This window comes from Python bivittatus, unplaced genomic scaffold (assembly GCF_059951505.1).
Source record: "Python bivittatus isolate LINGU-HERP-01145 unplaced genomic scaffold, Pbiv_v1 ctg000700_np1212, whole genome shotgun sequence".
Lineage (NCBI taxonomy): Eukaryota > Metazoa > Chordata > Lepidosauria > Squamata > Pythonidae > Python > Python bivittatus.
This window is the reverse complement of record NW_028277098.1, coordinates 77,430,780-77,452,055: the sequence shown is the minus strand read 5'-3', so window position 1 is coordinate 77,452,055 and position 21,276 is coordinate 77,430,780. Positions and strand designations below refer to the sequence as shown.

The 21,276-nt window shown below is 39.0% G+C and overlaps 1 protein-coding gene across 2 annotated transcripts; it reads left to right on the top strand.

Annotated features, from left to right (window-relative positions):
• Positions 1-460: 460 nt before the first annotated feature.
• On the top strand, positions 461-19,942 carry AAR2 (AAR2 splicing factor). 2 transcript variants are annotated; one of them, XM_007426212.4, is made up of 5 exons: positions 461-680; positions 867-997; positions 2,321-3,121; positions 5,981-6,210; positions 18,934-19,942. In XM_007426212.4, the coding sequence occupies exons 3-5, from the start codon at positions 2,365-2,367 to the stop codon at positions 19,099-19,101; spliced, it is 1,155 nt and encodes a 384-aa protein (XP_007426274.1). In that variant the 5' UTR covers positions 461-680; positions 867-997; positions 2,321-2,364; the 3' UTR covers positions 19,102-19,942. The 2 variants fall into 2 exon arrangements, with proteins under 2 accessions (XP_007426274.1, XP_007426273.1); XM_007426211.4 differs by having other exon boundaries at positions 461-789.
• The last annotated feature ends 1,334 nt before the right edge of the window (positions 19,943-21,276 follow it).

Genomic DNA, 21,276 nt, shown 5'->3' with positions numbered 1-21,276 from the left:
TAAAAATAGCCAAGAAACTGGATCTATGACACGATGAGATCCTTTCTCTCCTGGCGCCCACGACTGTCTATGTATCTCTGTTTCTATCTCTATCTCTACCTATCTATCTCTATCGTTTGGAGACTTCTCTGCGCGCGTGTAAATATATTTTCTGCAGAATTGAATTTCACCCCTAACGTGAACAAAGGAGGGTAAAAAACGGTAACCCCGCCAATTCAAACAGCCCCTCCACTACCAGCAATTCAGACAGCGCCTCCACCTAATACTTCTTCCACTAGTAGTGACTACTAGTAGTACTACTATTACAACTATCAAAATGTACTACACTCAGAAAAAAAAGTCTCCGAATATTATCAGCAATAGGAGGAGCGGAACACTTTAAAGTGCAGCCATTGGGGCGGCACGGACAGTTTTTTAAGCCGACCGGAAGTTTCCCAATTGTCAGGCTCGTCATCCGCTTCCCGACGGAAGTTGTCGCTAAGTCCTAAGTTCTGGCGGCGCGTGTTTTGCCAGGGCCGGTCAGCTGGCGCTGTGCCGGCATGATCGTAAGTGGGAGCTGAGCCTTTTCTGATAGCTCCTACTTAGCTTCTTCCGGTTTTTGAGCCTGCCAACTTCCTGCGCTCACCCGGCGGGGCTCTTTGTCGCTTTCTTGTCTCTTTCCATGGGATCGCTCTTCTCAGGTGGGGCCTCTCCTCACTCTCAGATGGCATTTGTGTGAAAACCATAAACAGCAGCAGACGCCTTTCTCTTGGCATGGAGACTCGGAGACCTAGCGAGTGTCTGCTTACGGTGCGGTTGTTAATGGCACAGAACTATTTTCAGAAGGCGTTATGCGAGTTGTCCTAACAAGAACTCTTTCTCCACAGCTGGCTGGATTTTCCAAGAGGTTCGCTTGAGTTCCAAGGCATACAGTGGTTGAGACAGAAATACATTTCTCCTGTATTTCGGAGTTCAGTGAGATCGTGGTTTGTGATTCCTGCCACCTTGCCCACTCAAGGTAGGCAGACTGAGCAAGCTTTTCATGACTTAGGATACATGTCTAGCTCTCGTCTACATCTGAGGTTCTTTAACTAGTGCAAAATGTACATTTTGCCCCAAACTATGCTTTCATATGTTGATTTTTGGTTGTGTGACTTCTGTGGAAAAAAAAAAAGATATTTCTGTTGATAAGTATTCAAAGTTGTTATGTATCTTGTTAATATGAGGAGAATATGACTCTTGGGAAGCCTTTTTCATTTCTGAACATACCTGATTGTTTTGATTTTAAAATTATTTATTAGATCTGCAATTTATTGTTTAGAAAGATCTTGCTATAATTTTCAGCCTCCTAGCAGATGAAGATTTGGTAAAATGTTGCCAATATCAAAGATTTAATAAGCCACTTCAATTTATAGGTAGCCTTTCACATATTATCTCAATTATTTATTTATTTATTTATTTATTTATGACTTTAAAATGAAGTACCTGTCTTTTTTGTGTCATTTAGAATGTATTATTTTCATTTTAGTCCCTTACTGCTGTGTGTTCTATTATTGCCCTTCATTTTATTTAGCAATAATAGAAATTAAAAGAATGGTAGTTATTTAATGAGTACTTTGAATCTTATCTTTAATCATTTGCTTGGAGTTGTCTGGAAGAACATTATCTGTTTTAAGTTTTCAGACATTGTCCTTTCTGCCATCACAAAAATATCCAGGATTTTATAATGGCAAGTTTTCTAAAATTCTGGACCTTATGTTTGCAATTTATGGCTGGCCTTGATTTGGGAGCCCAGAGTTGCAAGTGACTGTTCCATCTAATTTGTTGTTTGTGTAACCAAGCAGAAGTGAAGAAAGCGCCTCCCCCACATCTCCCTTTTCCAATATGGCTGTTGCTTGGCTATTATTCTTGGGACAAGTAGAAGAGTGGAACTGTGGAACTTTCTGTGTCTTGTTTCAGGCATAGAACAGAGGTTTAGTGGTTTAGCCATGCAATGCCAAGCTGTTATTACTGCCTTGGCAACATAGTAGCCAAACCATTTCCATCTTTGGAGTTGAGGGGGGAGTGGAGGAAGGTAGTATTGTCATACAATCATAAGGAAATGTTTGCTTCAAGTATGGGAAAAATTGAAACTTGGCTCATCATACTCGCCAGATGGCAGTAGTGATTTGTTTGCTATTTCAAATATAGTGAGCAAAAATGTAGAAGCCACTTTGACAAATTGTGAGGAAAGCATTGCAACCCCATAGGTCTAAAAGTTGTGTTCTTGGCACTATAACACTGGCTCACATATATCATAGTGGCAAAATGTGTTCAAATGTGATTTGTTTGCTTCTGCTAGGCATCTGAATAAGAAGTTGTGGTATAACCAAGGGAACAGCTGAGATGGCAGAAATGCAGATGGACCAAGCTATGGCCAAGCAACTTTTTTTTGAAGGTGCCACAGTTATAATTTTGAAAATGCCAGAAGGAACTGAGTTTGGCATTGATTACAACAGCTGGCAAGTTGGCCCCAAGTTCTGTGGAGTGAAGATGATACCACCAGGCATTCATTTTTTTCATTACAGCTCTGTTGATAAAAACAATAGGAAAGAAAGTGGTCCTCGTACTGGTTTCTTCTTAAACTTGCAACAATGTGATTTACATATATTATACTGGGACAAACTCAGAGAAGAAGTAGACCTCACCCCAGCTTCTGAAAATGAGTCTGAAGCCATGAGAGCCAATCTCAAGGAGATGGACAAATTTCTGGGTCCCTACCCATATAACACCCTCAAGAAATGGGTCTCTCTCACTAATTTTATTAATGAATTTGTGATGCAAAAGTTGCAGCCTGAAAATAAACAGATATGTGCCTTTTCTGAAGTGCTGCCTGTTCTGCCTGGAAAATACACTAAAGATCGAATTGAACAGAACCTACCCCAGTATGACACAGAATGCAAAAGCTATGCAGAAGGACTGGCCCGGCTTCCTAAAATGCAACTGAAGCCTGGCACTGAGATCAGATTCACAGAAATACCTAAACAAATGTATCCTGAAGGTGCCACACCTGAAGAAGTTACCAGGCATAGCATGGATCTCAGCTATGCTTTAGAAACAGTGATTAATAAACACTATGCTAGCAATTCCCAGGATGTGCTTGGTAAGTAAATATGCCTACTCAGATGCTTTTTTTCATTGGCTAATTTTTTTCTCAAAGCATAATGTCTACATTTTTTTTGACATCAGTGCATGTATTATACTTTAGATACTCCCAGGAATACTTTGTAACTTTCATAAACATACCTTTACAAATTAGTGTTTTGGCAAAGCAAGTGAAGCAATGCAAGTAGTGAGGGTAGAAACTTTGTTGACCATTTTTGTATTTTGGGATATGATTACCTTAGCAATCAGGTGAAATTTTAAATTTTATGGATTTTAAGCCAGTCCACAAGATCAAATATCATGGGTGTCGTGGTAAATTGCCCCCCAGATTTGCAGATGTGTACCTACTATTAAATAACTAAGTTTGAGCAATCAAGATATGAAATGAATTAAAGCAGTCAAAACATTCTCATGTGCAGTATTAGTGACCCCTTGTGGAAAATTTAAAACAACACAACATTCAGCATGTAATGACAATCCTCTGGCATTCTTTCATAGCTGTACTGTACTGCTTATCAACATTCTTCTGCAGCAAGTTCTCACTCTTGAAGATTAAGGAAAGTTATGGTCATGCTCAAATACCTATTTTAAGAACGTTGATTGTATAATATCGCGTAAGTGAAACAATAACAACAACAAAAGCAAACTGGAATCATTATGGCCCCCTCAATATTATTTGGTAGAAATAAAGTGATTCTGTAGTCCTTACTAATTTATATTAAAGTAAAACATTTGTGATGTAAAATTCATTTAATCTGGTTCTACAATTAATTATATTTTTGCTTATTCCGAGTTTAAGCTGATTCTTCTTTGCTGATTTACCTACATTATATACCTGCCTTCACAAAATTACTTTTCATGATCCAGTATATTTTGCCCTTTGATGAGAAGACTACCCAGCTATACCCATTCTCTGAGCAGTGAAAGGTAAGAAACAGCAGACGTATCTTCTGTTTCTTATCTTCTGCATAAAACTGAGAAATTCCTGTCCTTCCCTCTAGTATCCTGCTCTCCCAGAATTCTTGAGAAAAGAGGGCAGCAGAGTAAATGATTCATATTTGTGGAACCCCGCCTATATGTTTAAAATGCTTTTATATGCTTCCAAACATTAGGAAGAAGTCAAAGAAGAAATCAAAGCCAACCACAGTCAGTGGTACGAATTCTAAAAAAGTTTTGGTATATAATTACAGTATAAACAGAATCATATTGAAGGGCAGTAACAATTGTACTCTTACAATAGTGGCAGTCATTTTGCCCAAGATGGTGCTGCTTTGCTGCCCACCACACCTAACATATAGTAGAGTAATAAAACATATAACACACATAACAGGATTATAGCAGCACTCCTTATATGACCTCCAGTGCTTCCCTGAATAGGCAGGACCCAATAATTGGTTTGCTTTTTGGAGTTGGAAAGCAAGCTAGTTGCTTTAAACTTTGTATAAAGCCTGGAGCAGCGCTCAGGCCAGCAGAGGCTTTGTGTTAGGTATGTGCAAAATGTTCAGTCTACTGGGGAACCTCGGAAAGTTCCATTCTTCCTTAGCACCATGGTGGTCTGACTGCTGGTCTACTCCCAGAATAGCCACATCAGCATGGCCCAGCAGAAGAAAGGAATGTTCTCTGGAATGGAGTGTTTTGTATATCTTTATATAGGCAGCATCAGGTGCCTCAGTGCAATTTTCCTCCTAGCTTGTCTAGAAGGCAGCAGTGCAGCATGATGCAGGAAAGAAACTGCTTCACAGTTTGTAACCTCCACTGTGTCAAATGTACCCCACCAACTTTATATTGTGACCTGTGGAAGTGTTGATTTCCTTCTTGTTATTTACATTCCTTAGCATATGGACAAAACGGAACCCGTGGATTGTTATACTTGCCCGTAGAGTGGTATTCACAGATACCTTATGCTATAAAGAAATATGCAGACCCTCACAGCATTGTTCAGATATGCTACAAATACATTTCTCCCTAAATGAGTCTGTACTATGCCATTCTCTTTTATTTTTGCTGTTTTTAATGTCACTTCATTCTCCAGAGGAATGAACATAAGCTGAGGATATGTCACTTTGTGGAATGGTATCTATATGTGGGTAAAACTCTGCGCACTTTGGAAGAGTTGATAAACTGAGTGGGAGACAAATGGATTTTGAATCTGAGAGAGACATCTGAGAATCTGAATGAGTTGTGTTCATTTATTGCTAGATGGAGTTATACTCCTAAAAAAAAAAATCAATCATAGTTTGAGATATCCCTACATTCATGTTTTTCCCTGGAAGTATATATTATTCTATGTCTTTGAGTTTACACTGATACACCAGCTTGAACTTCTAGCTGTACAAAAGTAATGTGCTTGTGATAATTAGAGGTCAGACAAATACTGTGTGCTATTTGGAAGGTGCTGTTACTTCAGAACACTTGATTACCAAGTGGTTCTGTTTTACACTAGTATGTGCCTAAGCTATGCAATTTTGCTAGTTCCCAGTCTAGTTCTAGATCTCAGTCCAGAGTGATGGGTTTTTTAGTTTGTTTTTGGTGCCTTCAAGTCACTGTTGACTCCTGACCACTGCCTGGACAAGCCCCTGCAGTTTTCTTGACGAGATTTTGGGTGTGGTTTGCCATTGCTTTCTTCCTAGGGCTCGGAGAAAGTGACTGGCCCAAGGTCATCAGCTGGCTTTGTGCTCAAGGCGATCTCTTAGTGTCCAGCCTGGTTTCTTAACCACTGCACCAAACTGGCTCTAAGTGATGGTTAGGAAATGATATAAAATACTTAATATGTTAAATAAATAAAGCAACCATGTAACCAGGATTAAAGCTAAATTTCTTCTGTATTTCTTCCATTTTCTTGGTGGGATCTTTCTAGGGGAGCTACAATTTGCCTTCATCTGCTTCCTGATTGGGAATGTATATGATGCGTTTGAGCACTGGAAAAAACTCCTGAATCTCTTGTGCAGGTCAGAGGATGCCATAGTGAAACATCAAGCCTTGTTCATCAATCTCATTTCTGTCCTGTATCATCAGCTCAGTGAAATCCCAGCTGATTTCTTTGTGGACATAGTCTCCCAAGACAACTTTTTAACAAACACTTTGCAGGTAAGAGAATTTCATGTTGTATAGTTTGGGCAGCAGCAGCATGGAGAATTTGCCCAGTAATCATTGGATATGTACCATATTTATCTGAAAGTAAAGGGAAAAAAGTAAGGATACCATCCTGTTTTAAAAGTGAATTATTAGAAGAAAAATATTTTCTTTTAGATAAATACAGTAAAATAAACCATTGGGTTGCATAATAACTCTTGCAATATATAAATACTTGGCTTTCACGAAAAATGTTTTAAAAGGTTTCTTTAAAGCAAAATCAAACCTAATGTAAAATTACTCTAAGCAAAATAAAATTAAAAATTTAGTTTTGAAATAGAATTAGATGTAATGTTGTTTTTGGGTTATCCCCAATATAGATGGTCCTGCATCAAATTTACTCTCCCCTTCTTATTTTGTTGTTAGTAGTCATTCACTCTCCCCTTATTATTTGAAATAACTGATGTGTTTGTCACATCTGACAATAACTGATTGCAGTTGTGTCTAGTTTTGTCCTTAACGGTAGACTCTGTTAAAACAGCAATTCAATTAGAAGCACTGGTGGGTTTCTAAGTCTCGCTTACTATTTTCATTCCTTGCTGAAAAGTTTAGATATGCTCCTATATGGATGATTAATCTGTGCTGTAGGACATTCCTCCCCAGTTCTCAAGATATCTGGACTTCAGTTCACAGAATTCATCAACTAACATGGATATTGTTGAACATTCTGGAATTTGGTCCATACATCTGGAGGGCACTCAGGTTGGGGAAGGCTGCCATAAGACTCTTTAGTAACTATGCCATTACCATTTATATCATAAAATAGATACAGATTTAATGGACATTAGAACAAAATTCACAGGTTTTTTTTTTCCTGTCCCATATTATCAAAACAATATGAAACACTCTGCATGGAGGTTTTTTGATGATTATAAAATTTGCTACATTTTATATTGATACAATTGCTTGTGAGAATGTGAGTTTGCCGGCAGCCTTGAGCAAGCTAAAATTTCTTCTCTGAGGCATTTCTCCTAACGCCTACCTAGCCTTTGCTTAAACGTCTTCATAAAGGAAATTAATTATTCCTTTGCTTTCTGCATGTTGTCCTGACACTCTTTTTATTCATATTTATAGGATAGTTTCTCAGAGCAGTAAAAAATTAGAAGGAAGATGAACTAAGTTTCTACATGAGTGTTACCTTTGTCTGTAAAAATTAACTTGGAATAAAGTTTGATATTATGCAGTTTTTCAGTAAACCTGAATCTAGATGTACAGGTAGTCCCCAATTTAAGAATGAGTTCCATTCCCAAGATCTGTCCTTAAGTCAAATTTGCATGTAAGCCAGAACAGTATTGCTGTATAATACTGTATAAGTAGTATTGTGTAATTAACTTGAATCATTGTGTATTTAATTCGAATTTTGCTACCATAGGCTCCGTTCTTAACTATGAGTCATCCTTAAACCGGGTATTCTTAACCTGGGGACTACCTGTATATGCATTCTGCTTTTCCCTGTGAATGCATAAGCATAATTAATTTTGTCAACTTCCAACATGTCTCAGTCAGGGAGTTTCTGGTCATTTAGGCCTAATTCTTTTCGAGGGTAGACAGTGGTAAGAAAAGGAACAGAAAGTCCTCATGCATGTAGAGAACCTAACAGTATTTTGAATCCCAACCATGGATAGCTTTTTGTACATTCTGGACACTGCTACAGCAGTCTTCTTAACAAATTGAAATTCAGTGAAGCTGCATAAATATAGATTATTTATTACATCATTGAAGCCAAACAATGTTTTTTACTAAACAGATGAAGAAGGTATTTTTTAGCTCTTTTATGACTGTTATAAGAAAGAATTTTTGACAGCAGATGGCAATTAACAGATTTCAAGTAAGCTGTTAGTTAAGTGTGTATCTGTTTCATTCACCTATTTCCTGTATCATGTCTAATGAAAAGCTTTTGGAAACTCATTGGTCTGCAACTGCTTATTCACCTAAGTAAACTTATTGCTGTAGGAGAGAGGGAGGTTGAAATATTTTTGTTTTCTTATTTTTCAGCTATTGGCTAGTCTTTTTTAATATAAAGTTTTTTCCTCCACCTTCTCTTAGAATAAGGGTTCTGTTGCCCCACTAGAGAGGCATGAAGAAATTCCAAGAGAGGGCTCAAGGATCTGAAATGTTTAGAAAAGTTATTAAAGTGAAATACAGGTAGTCCTTGTATGACCATTCATTTAGCGACCATTTGAAGTTACAATGGCGCTAAAAGTGACTTATGACTGATGCCCGAAGTTACAACCATCGCAGCACCCCTGCGGTCACATGATCATGATCTGGCCACTTGGCAACTAGCTCGCACTTATGACAGTTACAGCATCCCAGGGTCATATGATCGCCATTTGCAACCTTCCCAGTGGGCTTCCGGCAAGCAAAAACAATGGGTAACCACATGATTCACTTAATGACCATGTGATTTGCTTAACGACCATGTGGTTCACTTAACAAACGTGATTTGCTTAATGACTGCCACAAAAAGGTTGTAAAATTGGGTCCAGTCACATGATGATCCACTTAATGACCGCATCACTTAGTGACCTGAACTGCAGTCTCAGTTGTGTCGTTAAGCAAGGACTGCCTGTATTTCAAATGAAGATTGGAAAAATTGGTGGAGGTGGGCAAGTTAATGGGAAGGGGAGAGTGAAACACTGCAGACATTGGCAAGTGGGCAATGGGAAGTTTTGTATGGCCGGCCTGATAGAAAGAAAGGTGCTCTGAAGATTGGCAGGTCAGCAGTGAGGATTCGTGGCAGATATTTAGTGTGCAGGGGCCAAAGGCCCAATGTGTACTTTTATGCATGTGCAAAATGGCAGGTGGTTTTAATAGACATTCAGGTGAGGAGATGTGAATGTTTCAAAAATAAAACAGGAGGATATGATTCCAAAAGTTTGGGAATCCTTGTTTGGAATCATTCTTCTTTGCTTGAGCCTACAATACAACTATCTTTGATTTTAACTATCAGTCTGTTGCCTTGGAATTCAATTATATTTAACAAATTTATAACAGTATATAGGTAGTCCTTCGGGTTCAAATAAGACACGCTGTTGTGCAGTTCATCTGTGGACATGGAGATGGCTCTGCAGTGCTCCACTGGCTGGAAGCGCAGAGTCTAGCACAAGGGGGGCACTGGAAGGCCATTGTAAGAACTGTGGGTGTTGTTCTGTGACATTGCTCATGGGTTTCTATCAGTTTTTGGTGGTGCCTGTCTTCAAAGCCGGTGGAGGCTTCATAGCACAAGGTTTGCCAGTAGGTTTTCTCAGCAGCCGCAGTTTCTAGTTCTCTGGGCTGGATGTCACAGTGGTGTAGGTTTCCTTCACAGTGTCTTTGTAGCATTTGAATGGACAACCTCGAGGTCTCTTCCCAGTCTCCAGTACACTGTAGAGCAAGTGGTGAGGCATACAGTGGTTGTCCATTCTGATGACGTGTCCCACCCACCACATCTGGGCTTTGATAATCAAGGACTCAATGCTGGTGGACTTCACAGGATCCAAGACCTCCAGGTTGGAGACACAGTCTTGCCAACAAAGGTCAAGGGTGGAGTGGAGAATGGGCACGTGAAATTTCTCCAGTTGTTTGATGTGCTTCGGTACAGAGTCCAGGACTCACATCCGTAAAGAAGAGAAGGGATAACCACAGCTCTGTAGACTTTCAGCTTTGTGGAGATACAGACGTTGTGTTGATTGAGCACTCTAGTATGCAGGCAACCCAGAGCCTGTCTGGCCTTGCTGATCCTGGAGTCAATTTCTTTGTCCAAAGACCCATTGCTGGAGATGGCGCTTCTCAAGTATTTGAAACTGTTTACATTTGTCAGCTGGGTGTCATCAATAGCGATTTTTGGTCCTACGGGGTTGATATTTGGCACAGGCTGGTAAAGTACTTCAGTCTTGTTCAGACTGATAGTCAGGCTGAAGAGCATAGCAGCATCTGAGAATTTGTTCAGCATCAACTGTAGATCACTGTCTTTGTGTGCCAGAAGCACACAGTCATCAGCAAAGAGGTTTCTTGAATGACTGTACAGAGGCACTTCGTCCCAGTGTTCAAGCAGCGAAGGTCAAAGATAGAGCTGTCCAATCAGTATCTGATGTATACTCCCTCATTTAGACAGCATGTGACAACATGCAAGCGAAGAACAGATTGAACAAGACTGGGGCTAGCACACAACCCTGCTTCACCCCACTGGAAATGGCAAATGCACCTGACATATCACCATTGTACAGGACCTGTCCTGTCATTCCATGGAGTAGCTGAATCAACTTCACGAATTTCCTCAGGCATCCATAACATCTCAGGATGATCCAGAGAGTTCCCTGTTACAGTGTCAAATGCCTTTGTCAGGTCAGCGAAGACAGTAAAGAGGTTTGTTCTGCTCGATGCACTTTTCCTGGAGTTGCCTCATGGCAAATATCATGTGTGCTGTACTCCGTTCTGGCTGAAAGCCACACTGTGCCCATGGGAGATTCCTTTCTGAGACAGTGACAAGTCTGTTCAAGAGAATCCAGACAAAAATCTTGCCTGCAACAGACAGTAGTGGGGTACTCCTGTAGTTTCCACAGTCTGATTTGCTTCTGTTATTTTTATAGAGAGCCATGATGAGGGCATCATGGAAGTCATCAGGTATCTCCTCGGTGAATCAGATGTCTTCCAAGATGTCTTGGAATACCTGTAAGGCATTTGGATCTAGTGCTTTGTAGATTTCAGCAGGAATGCCATCCTGCCCACTTGCTTTATTTGAGTTCATCTGTGAGATTGCTTTCTTGATCTCATCAGTAGAGGGAAGCAGGTCTAGGGCGTCCAAGATTGGCAGCTGAGGAATCTGCTGTAAGACATCAGGATCAACTGTGGACAGCCTATTGAATAGGTTGGAAAAATGTTCAGCCGAGCGGTTTTTCATTCCTTTCTGGTCTTTGATCAGGCTTGGCCCATCAGATTACAGCAAGGGGGAGCATCCTGATTTAGAAGGACCATAGACTGACTTTATGGCACTGAAGAACTCTCTGGTGGCATGCATGTCTACAAAGCAGTCCACCTGCTCAGCCTTTCTCTGCCACCACTTGTCCTGCATTTCTCATAGTTCCGCCTGTACTTTGGACTGCAGGGGCTTAAACTTGTCTTTCTTTGAGACAGATTATGGATCATTATGCCAATCTGCATAGGCCTTGATCTTGACCTGGAGGGCTGCTGAAATGGTCTCGTGGTTTTCATCAAACCATTCTTGCTGTGCCTGGGTTTTCAGTCTGAGTACAATTGTTGCAGTCTATGCGATGGCATCTTTAAACTGTGTCAACTTTTCAGAACAGGTTCCTACAAGTGGTAAAATTGCCAGAGAGTTTTTCATTAAGTACATTTTGAAAATGTTGGACTTGGCCTGGGTCTTGCAGTCTGCCAATGTTGAGTGACATTCTGACAGTCCTTCGTTGCTTACAATGTAAAGGGGCTATGTGCAGGTTGAGGACCGACCAGACCAGCCTGCGATCTGTCTAGCATTCAGCACTTTGCATGGCCTGGGTGATGGTGGCATCTTTAAGGTCATGTTGATGTACTATGACATAGTCAGGTAGGTGCCAGGTTGTTTTGCACTCATTTGCAAGTCTGAACATTGTGTTAGTGATGCACAAGTTGTGCTCAGCACACTTCCTCAGAAACAGCAGGCTGTTAACTGTTTAGTTTTCCCACCCCCATGCCTTCCAAGGACTCAGTTCCAGTTGTCACTGTCTGTTGCCACCCTAGCATTCCAGTCACCACATATGACGAGTTTGTCGCTGGTGGGGGTTGTTCGAATAATCTGGTCCAGGTCCTTGTAGAAATCTTCCTTGTCTTCATCTGGACTCATGAGAGTTGGTGCATAGAAGCTGACAATGGTGATGTACCGGGACTTCCTAAGAGAAAAGTGGTACTTCATAATACGTTCATTTATTCCAGTGGGTAGAGTAGAGATGTTCTTCAGCAGAGCAGTTTTGATTGCAAAACCTGCTCCATGAGTCCTGTGGTTACCCCTTCCAAAAGAACATGTATATACTTGCTGCTTCCTATAATGAACCCTCGTCTGCAAGCCTGGTCTCACTGAGTTCAGCATTGTCAAATGCTATAATGGTGAGGGTCAGCTGCTATGAATGCTGTTCATCTTTCAGGCTTTGAAACCTTGTCTCTATCCAGCAAGGTGCGGACGTTCCAGGCTCTGAAGATGAGTTTTCTTTGATTTGTTATTCTTGATACTCAATCACTAAGGAGATGATCTGCCAGCTGTGGTTAGCTAGCCAGATATTGTGGGGCAGGCAATGTTTAAGGTACCTTTTCTAAACCCCTCCCTCATGTGATGGTGGACAGTGGTATTCTAGAAGGGCTGCCCAGTCACCCTAGATGCTACCGAACATCTCTGCTGCCCTGGGTACTATGATGAACAACCACTGGTCCAAGGACCGCCCACATGCAGGTTTGTGACTACAACTGCCGGTGGTCATTTCCACCTGTTGCTTTGCCACTCTCTCATTGCTGCAGGGCTCAATGAATTAGGTTTGGACTGTGATGATTTGCAGGTGAGTTGTAGATAAGATGAATTGCACAACAGAAACCTATTCATGATAGAGTTTTAAGTGGAGCAACCATTGCACAGGGGCAGTCCATTATCTCGGCATAACAGGCCTTAATCCAGTGGAATGGAGAACCATTACAGCTGGAAACCTCTCCTGCTGCATTGGATGTCTAAAGATGTCTTAGTGTCTTGTCGTGCTCTTAGTGCTCCACAGTGCCTGCTGGGGCCGCCTTCTTGACAGTTGGACTGTTGATCAATCTCCTCTGCTTAATCTGCCAGGGCCAAACTTCATACGCTGGGATGACAAATCACCTATCTCACTGAGAGTCGAAGACTCATGGGTTACCCTCACCTGGTTTGGCCTGTCTGCTGAGATGGTTTACCAGGGTGTGGCCGCTGCGTGTTTTACAGCTACTTGGAGCCACAGGTGAATGCTGAATGCCAGGTGGGGACCAAAGCTGAACAGGCAGCCCTAAAAAGGGCATGGCAGGCCCCTCCACCAGAGGTGTTACCCCTCCCTGGGCACACCATACTCCCATATTAGAACAGTACATACATATTAGAACAGTAGCAAAGAGAAATTAGGAGATTGAAATTTTAAAATCCAGTGACGGGTCAAAAATACCAGAAGGTGGCGGCTATCCTGTAAATAAAAAGTTAATGGATTTGTGTAAAAAATGTCTAAATTCCCTTACAAAGGAAGTCGCTTCTAAAGATACAATCTTAATATAATTTGAATAATATGAATAATGTTTCCCTCTCATCTTCTTTAATGAAGGAAAAACAGAAAATGGGTCAGATCTGGCTGGGAGCTTCAGAGCAAAAAAACAAAAAAACAGAAATTTTTCTCCCAATGCAGTGCTCTGGGAGAAGCAATTGAGCAGTGGCGTAGAATGCTGCTGAACTGCTCCATTCTGACCCCATAGCCCAGAGCAGAATTGCTATTAAAGAGTTGGAAATAATTCCAGAAGCCATGCTTTGCATGCATTCCCTATATGGTTCTCTACATCCAATCTGTTCTGAATGCCCTCTTAATCATATCTGTTCCTTTCTGTCTTTGACTATATTCTTTGCAATTCTTTTTTCTCATATCCACATTATACCATATATTTCTGTTGTTCTCACTTTTGTAGCATTCTCTTACAGGTAGTTCTCACTTTACAGCCATTCATTCAGCAACCATTCAAAATTACAACGGTGCTGAATGAGGGGGACTTATGACTGGTTTTTGAAGTTGTGGCCATCGCAGCATCCCCACTGTCATGTGATTGCCATTCAGGCACTTGGCAACTGGCTCACAATTACGATGGTTGCATCTTGCATTCACATGATCGCAATTTGCAACCTTCCCTGCTGGCTTCCCACAAGCAAAGTCAGTGGGGAAGCTGACAGGAGGTCGCAAGTCACTCCCACACCCGCCACTTTTTCACCCTCCTGCCCACACTCCATAGCGCCCCTCCTCACAGCACCCTTCCACTCTGTAGCATCCACCTGTAGTTCTCACCTGCTGGCTTGCTTGCCTGGATTCCCACCTTCCCACCAGTCCTCATTTATTGACTCACATGGTCCTTCCTTAATGACAGCAACGCAGATTGCCGTCACTAAGCAATGCGATCATGTAATGTTACGCTTTACGACTGCATTGTTTAGTGATGGAAATTCAGGTCCTAATTGCCGATACAACCTGAGGACTACCTATATATAACTTTTTCTCATCCACAACTTGTTTCACTCACTGCTCCATCAGGCATTCTGTTTAATGTTTCCTGTAAGCATAGCTCCACATAATTCAGTGGCACTGTAACATAATTATTTTCATTTTGTTCCAAGTAGTTTCCGTATTTCCTCTCATTATGTCTACTTTCTACTGTTCTACTGTTCTACTACTTTCTTTCTACTGTTCTACTACTTTCTACTGTTGGGAAATTAATAGTTTTTCATACAGGACTTGTACTTTCTCTTCCTCTCGTGTTTCTTACTTTTCTCCTTTTGTCACATATCTACTTTTTTTCCCAAAGATTCATATTGATGCTACCAAGAAATCTTATGTCCCATATGCAGAATATCTCATTTCCCATGTATCTTTCATAAGTTCTTTTGATCTTTCATCATAATTACTCCAATCATGTTTTTTGTTTAATTGCTTCTATATCAATAGATTTATGCCTAAAACAGATCTTTTCCTAAACATATACGTACTTCCCATATAGTCATACCATTCTCATTCACCCAATCACTTTTTCTGAACTCTCTTGTCTTGTTCATGCCACTTAATAGAATTTTTTTTCTTTGAACTGCATTTATTGTAAATGTTGCACATTTTCCTCCAAACTAATCTCTGGTTATTCTATTATTACTATTCAATAGAGCATAACATATCTATTTGGGGTTTCATAGCAGCTATGACAATCTAGATGACACAAATTCATATTTTTAGACATATGCTAGATGCTTTCATTCATAATCAAGTCTACACCTTGAATTCCCTACACGCATTCATCAATTCCACTTCACATGGGCAGGCCACTTCTGTTCAGACCTATTACATTTTTTTCTTTATTATTTTATTTCACAGACAATATATTCTTTTCTTTTTCAATGAAAGTTTATACATTTTAACAATCACATGTTCATCATTTGTACACAATTCTATTTCAATACCATAAATTACTTTAAATCTTTCTGATAACTGTAAATAAAAAAAACCATTGGCAACTATATTCTCTGCCACCAGTTCTTCTCTTTTTATTTTACGTTCCTTTTGACAAAATTCTGGTATCTGACGATAAGTTAGCCATTTCTTTTTGCCTATTATTTCTCATCTATAAAATGCTTCTTGTGCTGAGAGCCATAGAGGTGTTTTTGGATACAACCTGGATTTGTATCTATTCCATATTCTCAATATGGCATGTCTAGCATAATGATTTTTAAAATCCATATTAACCTTGACTTTGTTGTATCACAAATATTCATGCCATCTAAGTCTTAGGTCATGTTCTTCTAATTCCAAAAGCCTTCTATTTCTCAGTAGCACTCATTCTTTCATCCAAACAAAACAGCAAGCTGCATAATACAATTTCAAATCAGATAAACCCCAGTCCTCCTTTTTCCTTTGCATCTTGTAACACCTTACATTTAACTCCTGGTTTTTTCCCTTGCTGCACAAACCTAGATACATCCTTTTGCCACTGTTTAAATGGTGTATCAGTTGTCAAAGCAGGTATTGTCTGAAACAAAAACATGTCATCACTGGGGAGAATTTTGTGATAAAAATGAATGCCTTGCCTACAATATATCTTTTTTTCTTTCTTTCCTTGCATGCATTAATCCAATGCTCTTTACCATTTATTTCTTTTACATTCCAAGTTGCAGTTGCCATGGCCAGGGCCCATAGATATTGATCTCCACTGGCCACCATGGCTTTAGTCAGTTGAGGCTTTTGTATTATACTCTTTAGTAGGATAGAAAAGATGTATACTAGTTTACCAGCTTTAGTCGAATCCATGCCACATACAGCATTGCCTGCGAATGGTAAATACAATACTGGTCAGTTTGGGCACATTTTAGGAAGTATGCCACAAACAAAACCTAGTTTTTCCCAAGAACAGTCACATTATTATGTACAAACTAGAACCTCTGTAGAGATTCTATGACTGTTCAAAGTTACAACGCTGAATGAAGGGGACTTACAGTGGGTCCTCAGAGTTCCGGCCATTGTAGCATCCCTGCTGTCACTTGATCGTGATCTGGGAGCCCGGCTCATGATTACCAGCAGGAAATCAGAAGTCGCAATCATGTGAGGCCCTCACTTAATGACCTGTGTGGTCCTCATTTAATGATGGCAACCGGGACTGCCAGAATTGCTGTTGCTAAGCAACTCAGTCACATGACATTGTGCTTTATGACTGCATTGCTCAGTGATGGAGTTCGTGGTCCCAGTTGCTGTTGTAATCCAAGGACTACCTGTAATTATTTCAGATTAGTTTTGGAAGTAACAACAAAAGTTGTTAAAATTAACATGATTTAAAGTTTTAATTTTAGCACACTTTATTTCTAAAATGTGTAGGCTATGTTTCAAAATAATAATAATAACTTACTAAATTTATATGCTGCCCAACTCCCAGTGACTCTGGGCGGTTTACATTTGTTAAAACATTTAAAAACAAAGAACAGCACAAAAAACACAAAAACAGCACAAGACAAAAGAACAACAATGGCAATAAATAAATGAACCCAGAGGGGAACAGAAAGGAAGAAAGGGGCATCAATCATCCTCTCCAAAGACCTGGGTGAAAAACAGATTTCCCAGAGTGGCATACAATGCATTATAATCAGATGTAAAACTTTTGAATAATATTTAAAATACATAATAACATAAACAGTAAAACAGCAGTCAGAGAAGTTAAATGTTTTTATGTTGTGTATTCATTGAAAATTAACATATAAATAATATACCCAGCTATTTAAAAATTGTTAGGGAGAAATGTATGTCTTTCTTGTGTTGATGGCATTCCTTATTTTGAATATTATTCAATTATTATTGTATGGGTGAAACAGAACTTAATTTCCCTCATTTTTTGCATTCCAGAAATTCAGTCTTTTGTTCTGATTTTGTTGTTGTTGAAGTCTTCCAGGAAATTATTTGAATTGGAGTTGAAACAATATAATATAGTGGGAGAGATGTGATTGACTTAATGGTGCAGAAAGAAAATGGGAGGTGGGTAGAAATGGGTATCTTTGGGAGAATGATTGCAGAAAATCTCTAAAATATTAAAGGTACTGGAAAGTCCAAGATCAGATGATCAGGTGCATTATTTGAACAAAAAATTCCAATCCATATTATTTTATTTATTTAACTTGTATACCACTAATTCCCATATGATTATTATTATATATATAATAAAATATTTGAGAGAATAAAATGTCTTTTCAGACAGCAATGTAGGCATCAGGCATGGTTCACTGGAGTAGGCATTCCAGAGTCAAAAGTTTACCACTAAAATGGCTTACCTGCAGATAGTCATTTCATGGAGGAGACCTTCTGAAGTTGATCATAGGGTATAGGTTGGAACATATGGGAAGAGGCATTTCTTCTGATACTGTGATCCCAACTCAGAATACTTCTGAGTTTTATGTCCAATATTTATTATTAAAAGTAACCGGCATAACTTAGCAGTTTCTTTTTGAAGTCTTTACTTATTCAACTTTTGAGCTTTATTTTATCTAGATTACTGTTGTTTCTCATTTAGTGACTGCCTCATTTAGTGACCTTTTGCAGTTACAGCGGTGATGAAAAAGTAACTTTATGACCAATCCTTGTATTTACAACCTTTGCGGGTCTGTAAAGCAAAGGAAAGCTGAAGTAAGGTCATAAGAACAGTTGCAGCTTCACTTAGAAACCGCTTCACTTAAAAACCAAATTGCTGGTCCTAATTGTGGTCAGTAAGCGAGAACTAGCTGTCCTGAGTACAGTCTCAGAATTTAAGAGATGTGGTAGATATTTCAGGGCAGGGAGAGGTATAATCAAAGTAGGATTTGAACTTTTTGAGTTTTCTTCTTAGCATAAGAAGAATTTCCCCACTGTCTCCATATTTTAACATTCTGAAAAAAGAAAAAGGGTATAGCAGTAACTCAGTTTGCTTAATTCCACAATAGTTCCTAGGCTAATACTTCGCTGATGCAGGTTGAAGTATCTTAATCTAGATAAGAAGCTGCTTCTGCTCATACAACCTAAACAGTAGCCAAATCAAAAGTTATTTTTATCAGAAGTGTTCAGATATCTTAATGATGGGATTCTCTTGTGATAATCTGCGCATCCATGAAGATTGCTGTTGAATAAATCATTATGAGTAATTTCTTTAGAGACCATGGCTTCTATATCAATGATAAGTAAAGGAAGAGAAACTAAAAGCTTCTCCCCAAGCAAACTGATACAAAATAAAAACTTGGGAGAAAGTGCCATTTTTGTGAAATCAGCCGTGGTTTTGGTTTCAATATTTAGCTCAAATTTGTGGACTGAAGATTTCTAATAAGTACTCTGTTTTAGTTCCCTGCTCTTTGGTTCATAATGTTTGAAAGTAAAAAAAAATATCTGTAAGTCTGAAGTCTGTTCATCTATTCTAAAGTGTTGTATTAATTGATATGTTATGTGTTTTTAGGTGTTCTTCTCTTACACTTCTAGCCCAGCTGTTGATAGAACTCTGAGGAAGAAGGCAGAAAGATTTAAAGCCCATCTAACCAAGAAATTCAAGTGGGACTTTGAGACTGAACCCGAAGACTGTGCCCCCATAGTTGTAGAACTACCAGAAGGAACATTTGTGGACTGAATTTGAATTCTCCTCTTTCTCTTTTTTTTAAATGTTACTATAATTTTCCCAGTTAGACATTCAGCTATGAAACCTATTCATCATATTTTGCTTCTTCCTTTTGTACAAACAGAACTGTGAGATCAAGTAGTATAGCAAGCATTTTTTCCTTGTAGAAAAAGTGGACAAGATTGTAGCTAGACTATCCTCCAGATGAACTTATTCTCACTTGGTTCTTGTGTCATGAATATTGAACAAAATTGGGCTTATTTCACTGCAAACATGCATAATATGTTTTGAACAATATTAAACAAAGAAATCTCAAACACTGCTGTTTGAGTTAGTCCAGAAATAATTCTCTTCATTAATTTTATTTTGTTGTGTAACTTTAGGATGGCAAACAGAGAATTCTTCCCATTCCATCAGTTTTATTTCATCTACTACTAGCTTTTCCTACCTTTTTAGAGCAATAGAAATGCAAAGTGAGCTAATGTGAACTGAAACAGAAATTTTGTGTTTTAACTTTGATGATATCCTGTCTAAGCTGTTATTCGAAAGCTACCCTGAACGTTCTCCCTTCTTCTTACTTATGTCCTCTCAGGACAGGCTGCTTTCTGCTGTTATTTCACGGGAATGAAAATGCTATAAAATAGCCTGGAGCAAGCATAGGACCTGTTATCTTTTAATGTTTTCTCTGGGGTGTAGGATGCTATTAAATTTTTCAAACATCCCCTACTATGTGAAGATTTAGCTTGCTCATTTCTTATCAGGCTATAAGGCTCCTTCAAGCATTGGTATGTGTATGTAACAAAATCACTTGCATTACTGTTCCACACAATAAAACTGCCGGTGTTGGTTTTGCCCAATGTCTTTTGTATATGAAATTTCCAAAGGTGTGTGCTTAGTCATTACTGATACTGCTATGACTGGGTCAAATACTGTTGATCATTCTTGCAACTTGAAAGTGTCTCTTTCCTATTTGAAGGCAACTAGCATTTGAGTACTATAACTTAATCCAAATTTCATTGGACACTTCCAGAAACCCAGTGGCCTTGCCCTGCTTAACTCTCTGTAGCAGTTTTGCAGCCCTGCTTTGCTCTGTCTTCTCATTGAGCTAGCTGTGTGCTTTCCAGTTGGCCCTAGGGGGATGTTCTGCCCCAATCCTCTTTCTTCGCAACCTGTTTACATGTATGTATCTTAGGGTGGAAATTGCCAACAATATGATGAAAAAGAAATGAAATGCAGGCAGTACTAAGATTATTATCTTATTAATGACATTCTCTCAGTAGAAAACCTCTTGGAGTGTAAGGCAATGATGAGCTAATTATTACATATACACACACATATTATAAGAACCCTGCCCCAATTTAAGGCAAACATAGTCAGAACTAAACTTCTTAAGGAATCTTAGTTGATTTGCTCCATTTCCTTCCTTCTTGTTATTGAAAAACAGGAAATTCAAGGTGAGAGATAACATGTCTAAGCAGTGGAAATATTCCCCATCATTCCCCCTCTTGCACAGTTTTTTAAATATAGCTACTTTTAATAATCTGATTTATGTCTCTTTGTTGTTTAGATGTTAATGCCAGGATGAAAAATTGCTTAGGGACCAAAGATTATGGAAGGAAATGAAGTATATATGAAAAGTATTTTTAACATAGAATAATTTTACAATTCTTTCCTACATATTTTCCCATACAGGCTCATGGAATAAAAATTTTACTTTTAAAATGGGTCATATCTTTCACATGTTAATCTTGCCTCCTTTATTAAAAAAAAAAGACATTTATTTTTCATTTAACTATCCTGTTATCCTATTACAGATAAATTTCAGGTGGTAATTTCTTGTACACAAAACCTTCCCCCCCCCCCAAAATATGTGTTTTCTGAGTGACTGAGAAGGGGAAGAAGGAAAATAAATATTTAATATTGATTTGTCTTGTCCATTTTCAAATCAGTCTACTCTTTCTGACAAATACAGTTGGGTTTTACTATGTCACTTGTGTGAGGCTTCCTGCATGGTTTACACTTTCATTTTGACTACAGAAATCATGAATGATAGATTCAGATTATACTAGATTTTCCACAATGTTGAAGTTTTGATTAAGAAGGACTCATAGGGTGGTTTATTGTTCAGTCTGTTTCATAGAAGCATTGTGTATAATTTGATGTGAGTACCAAGATAGTGAAGAAATG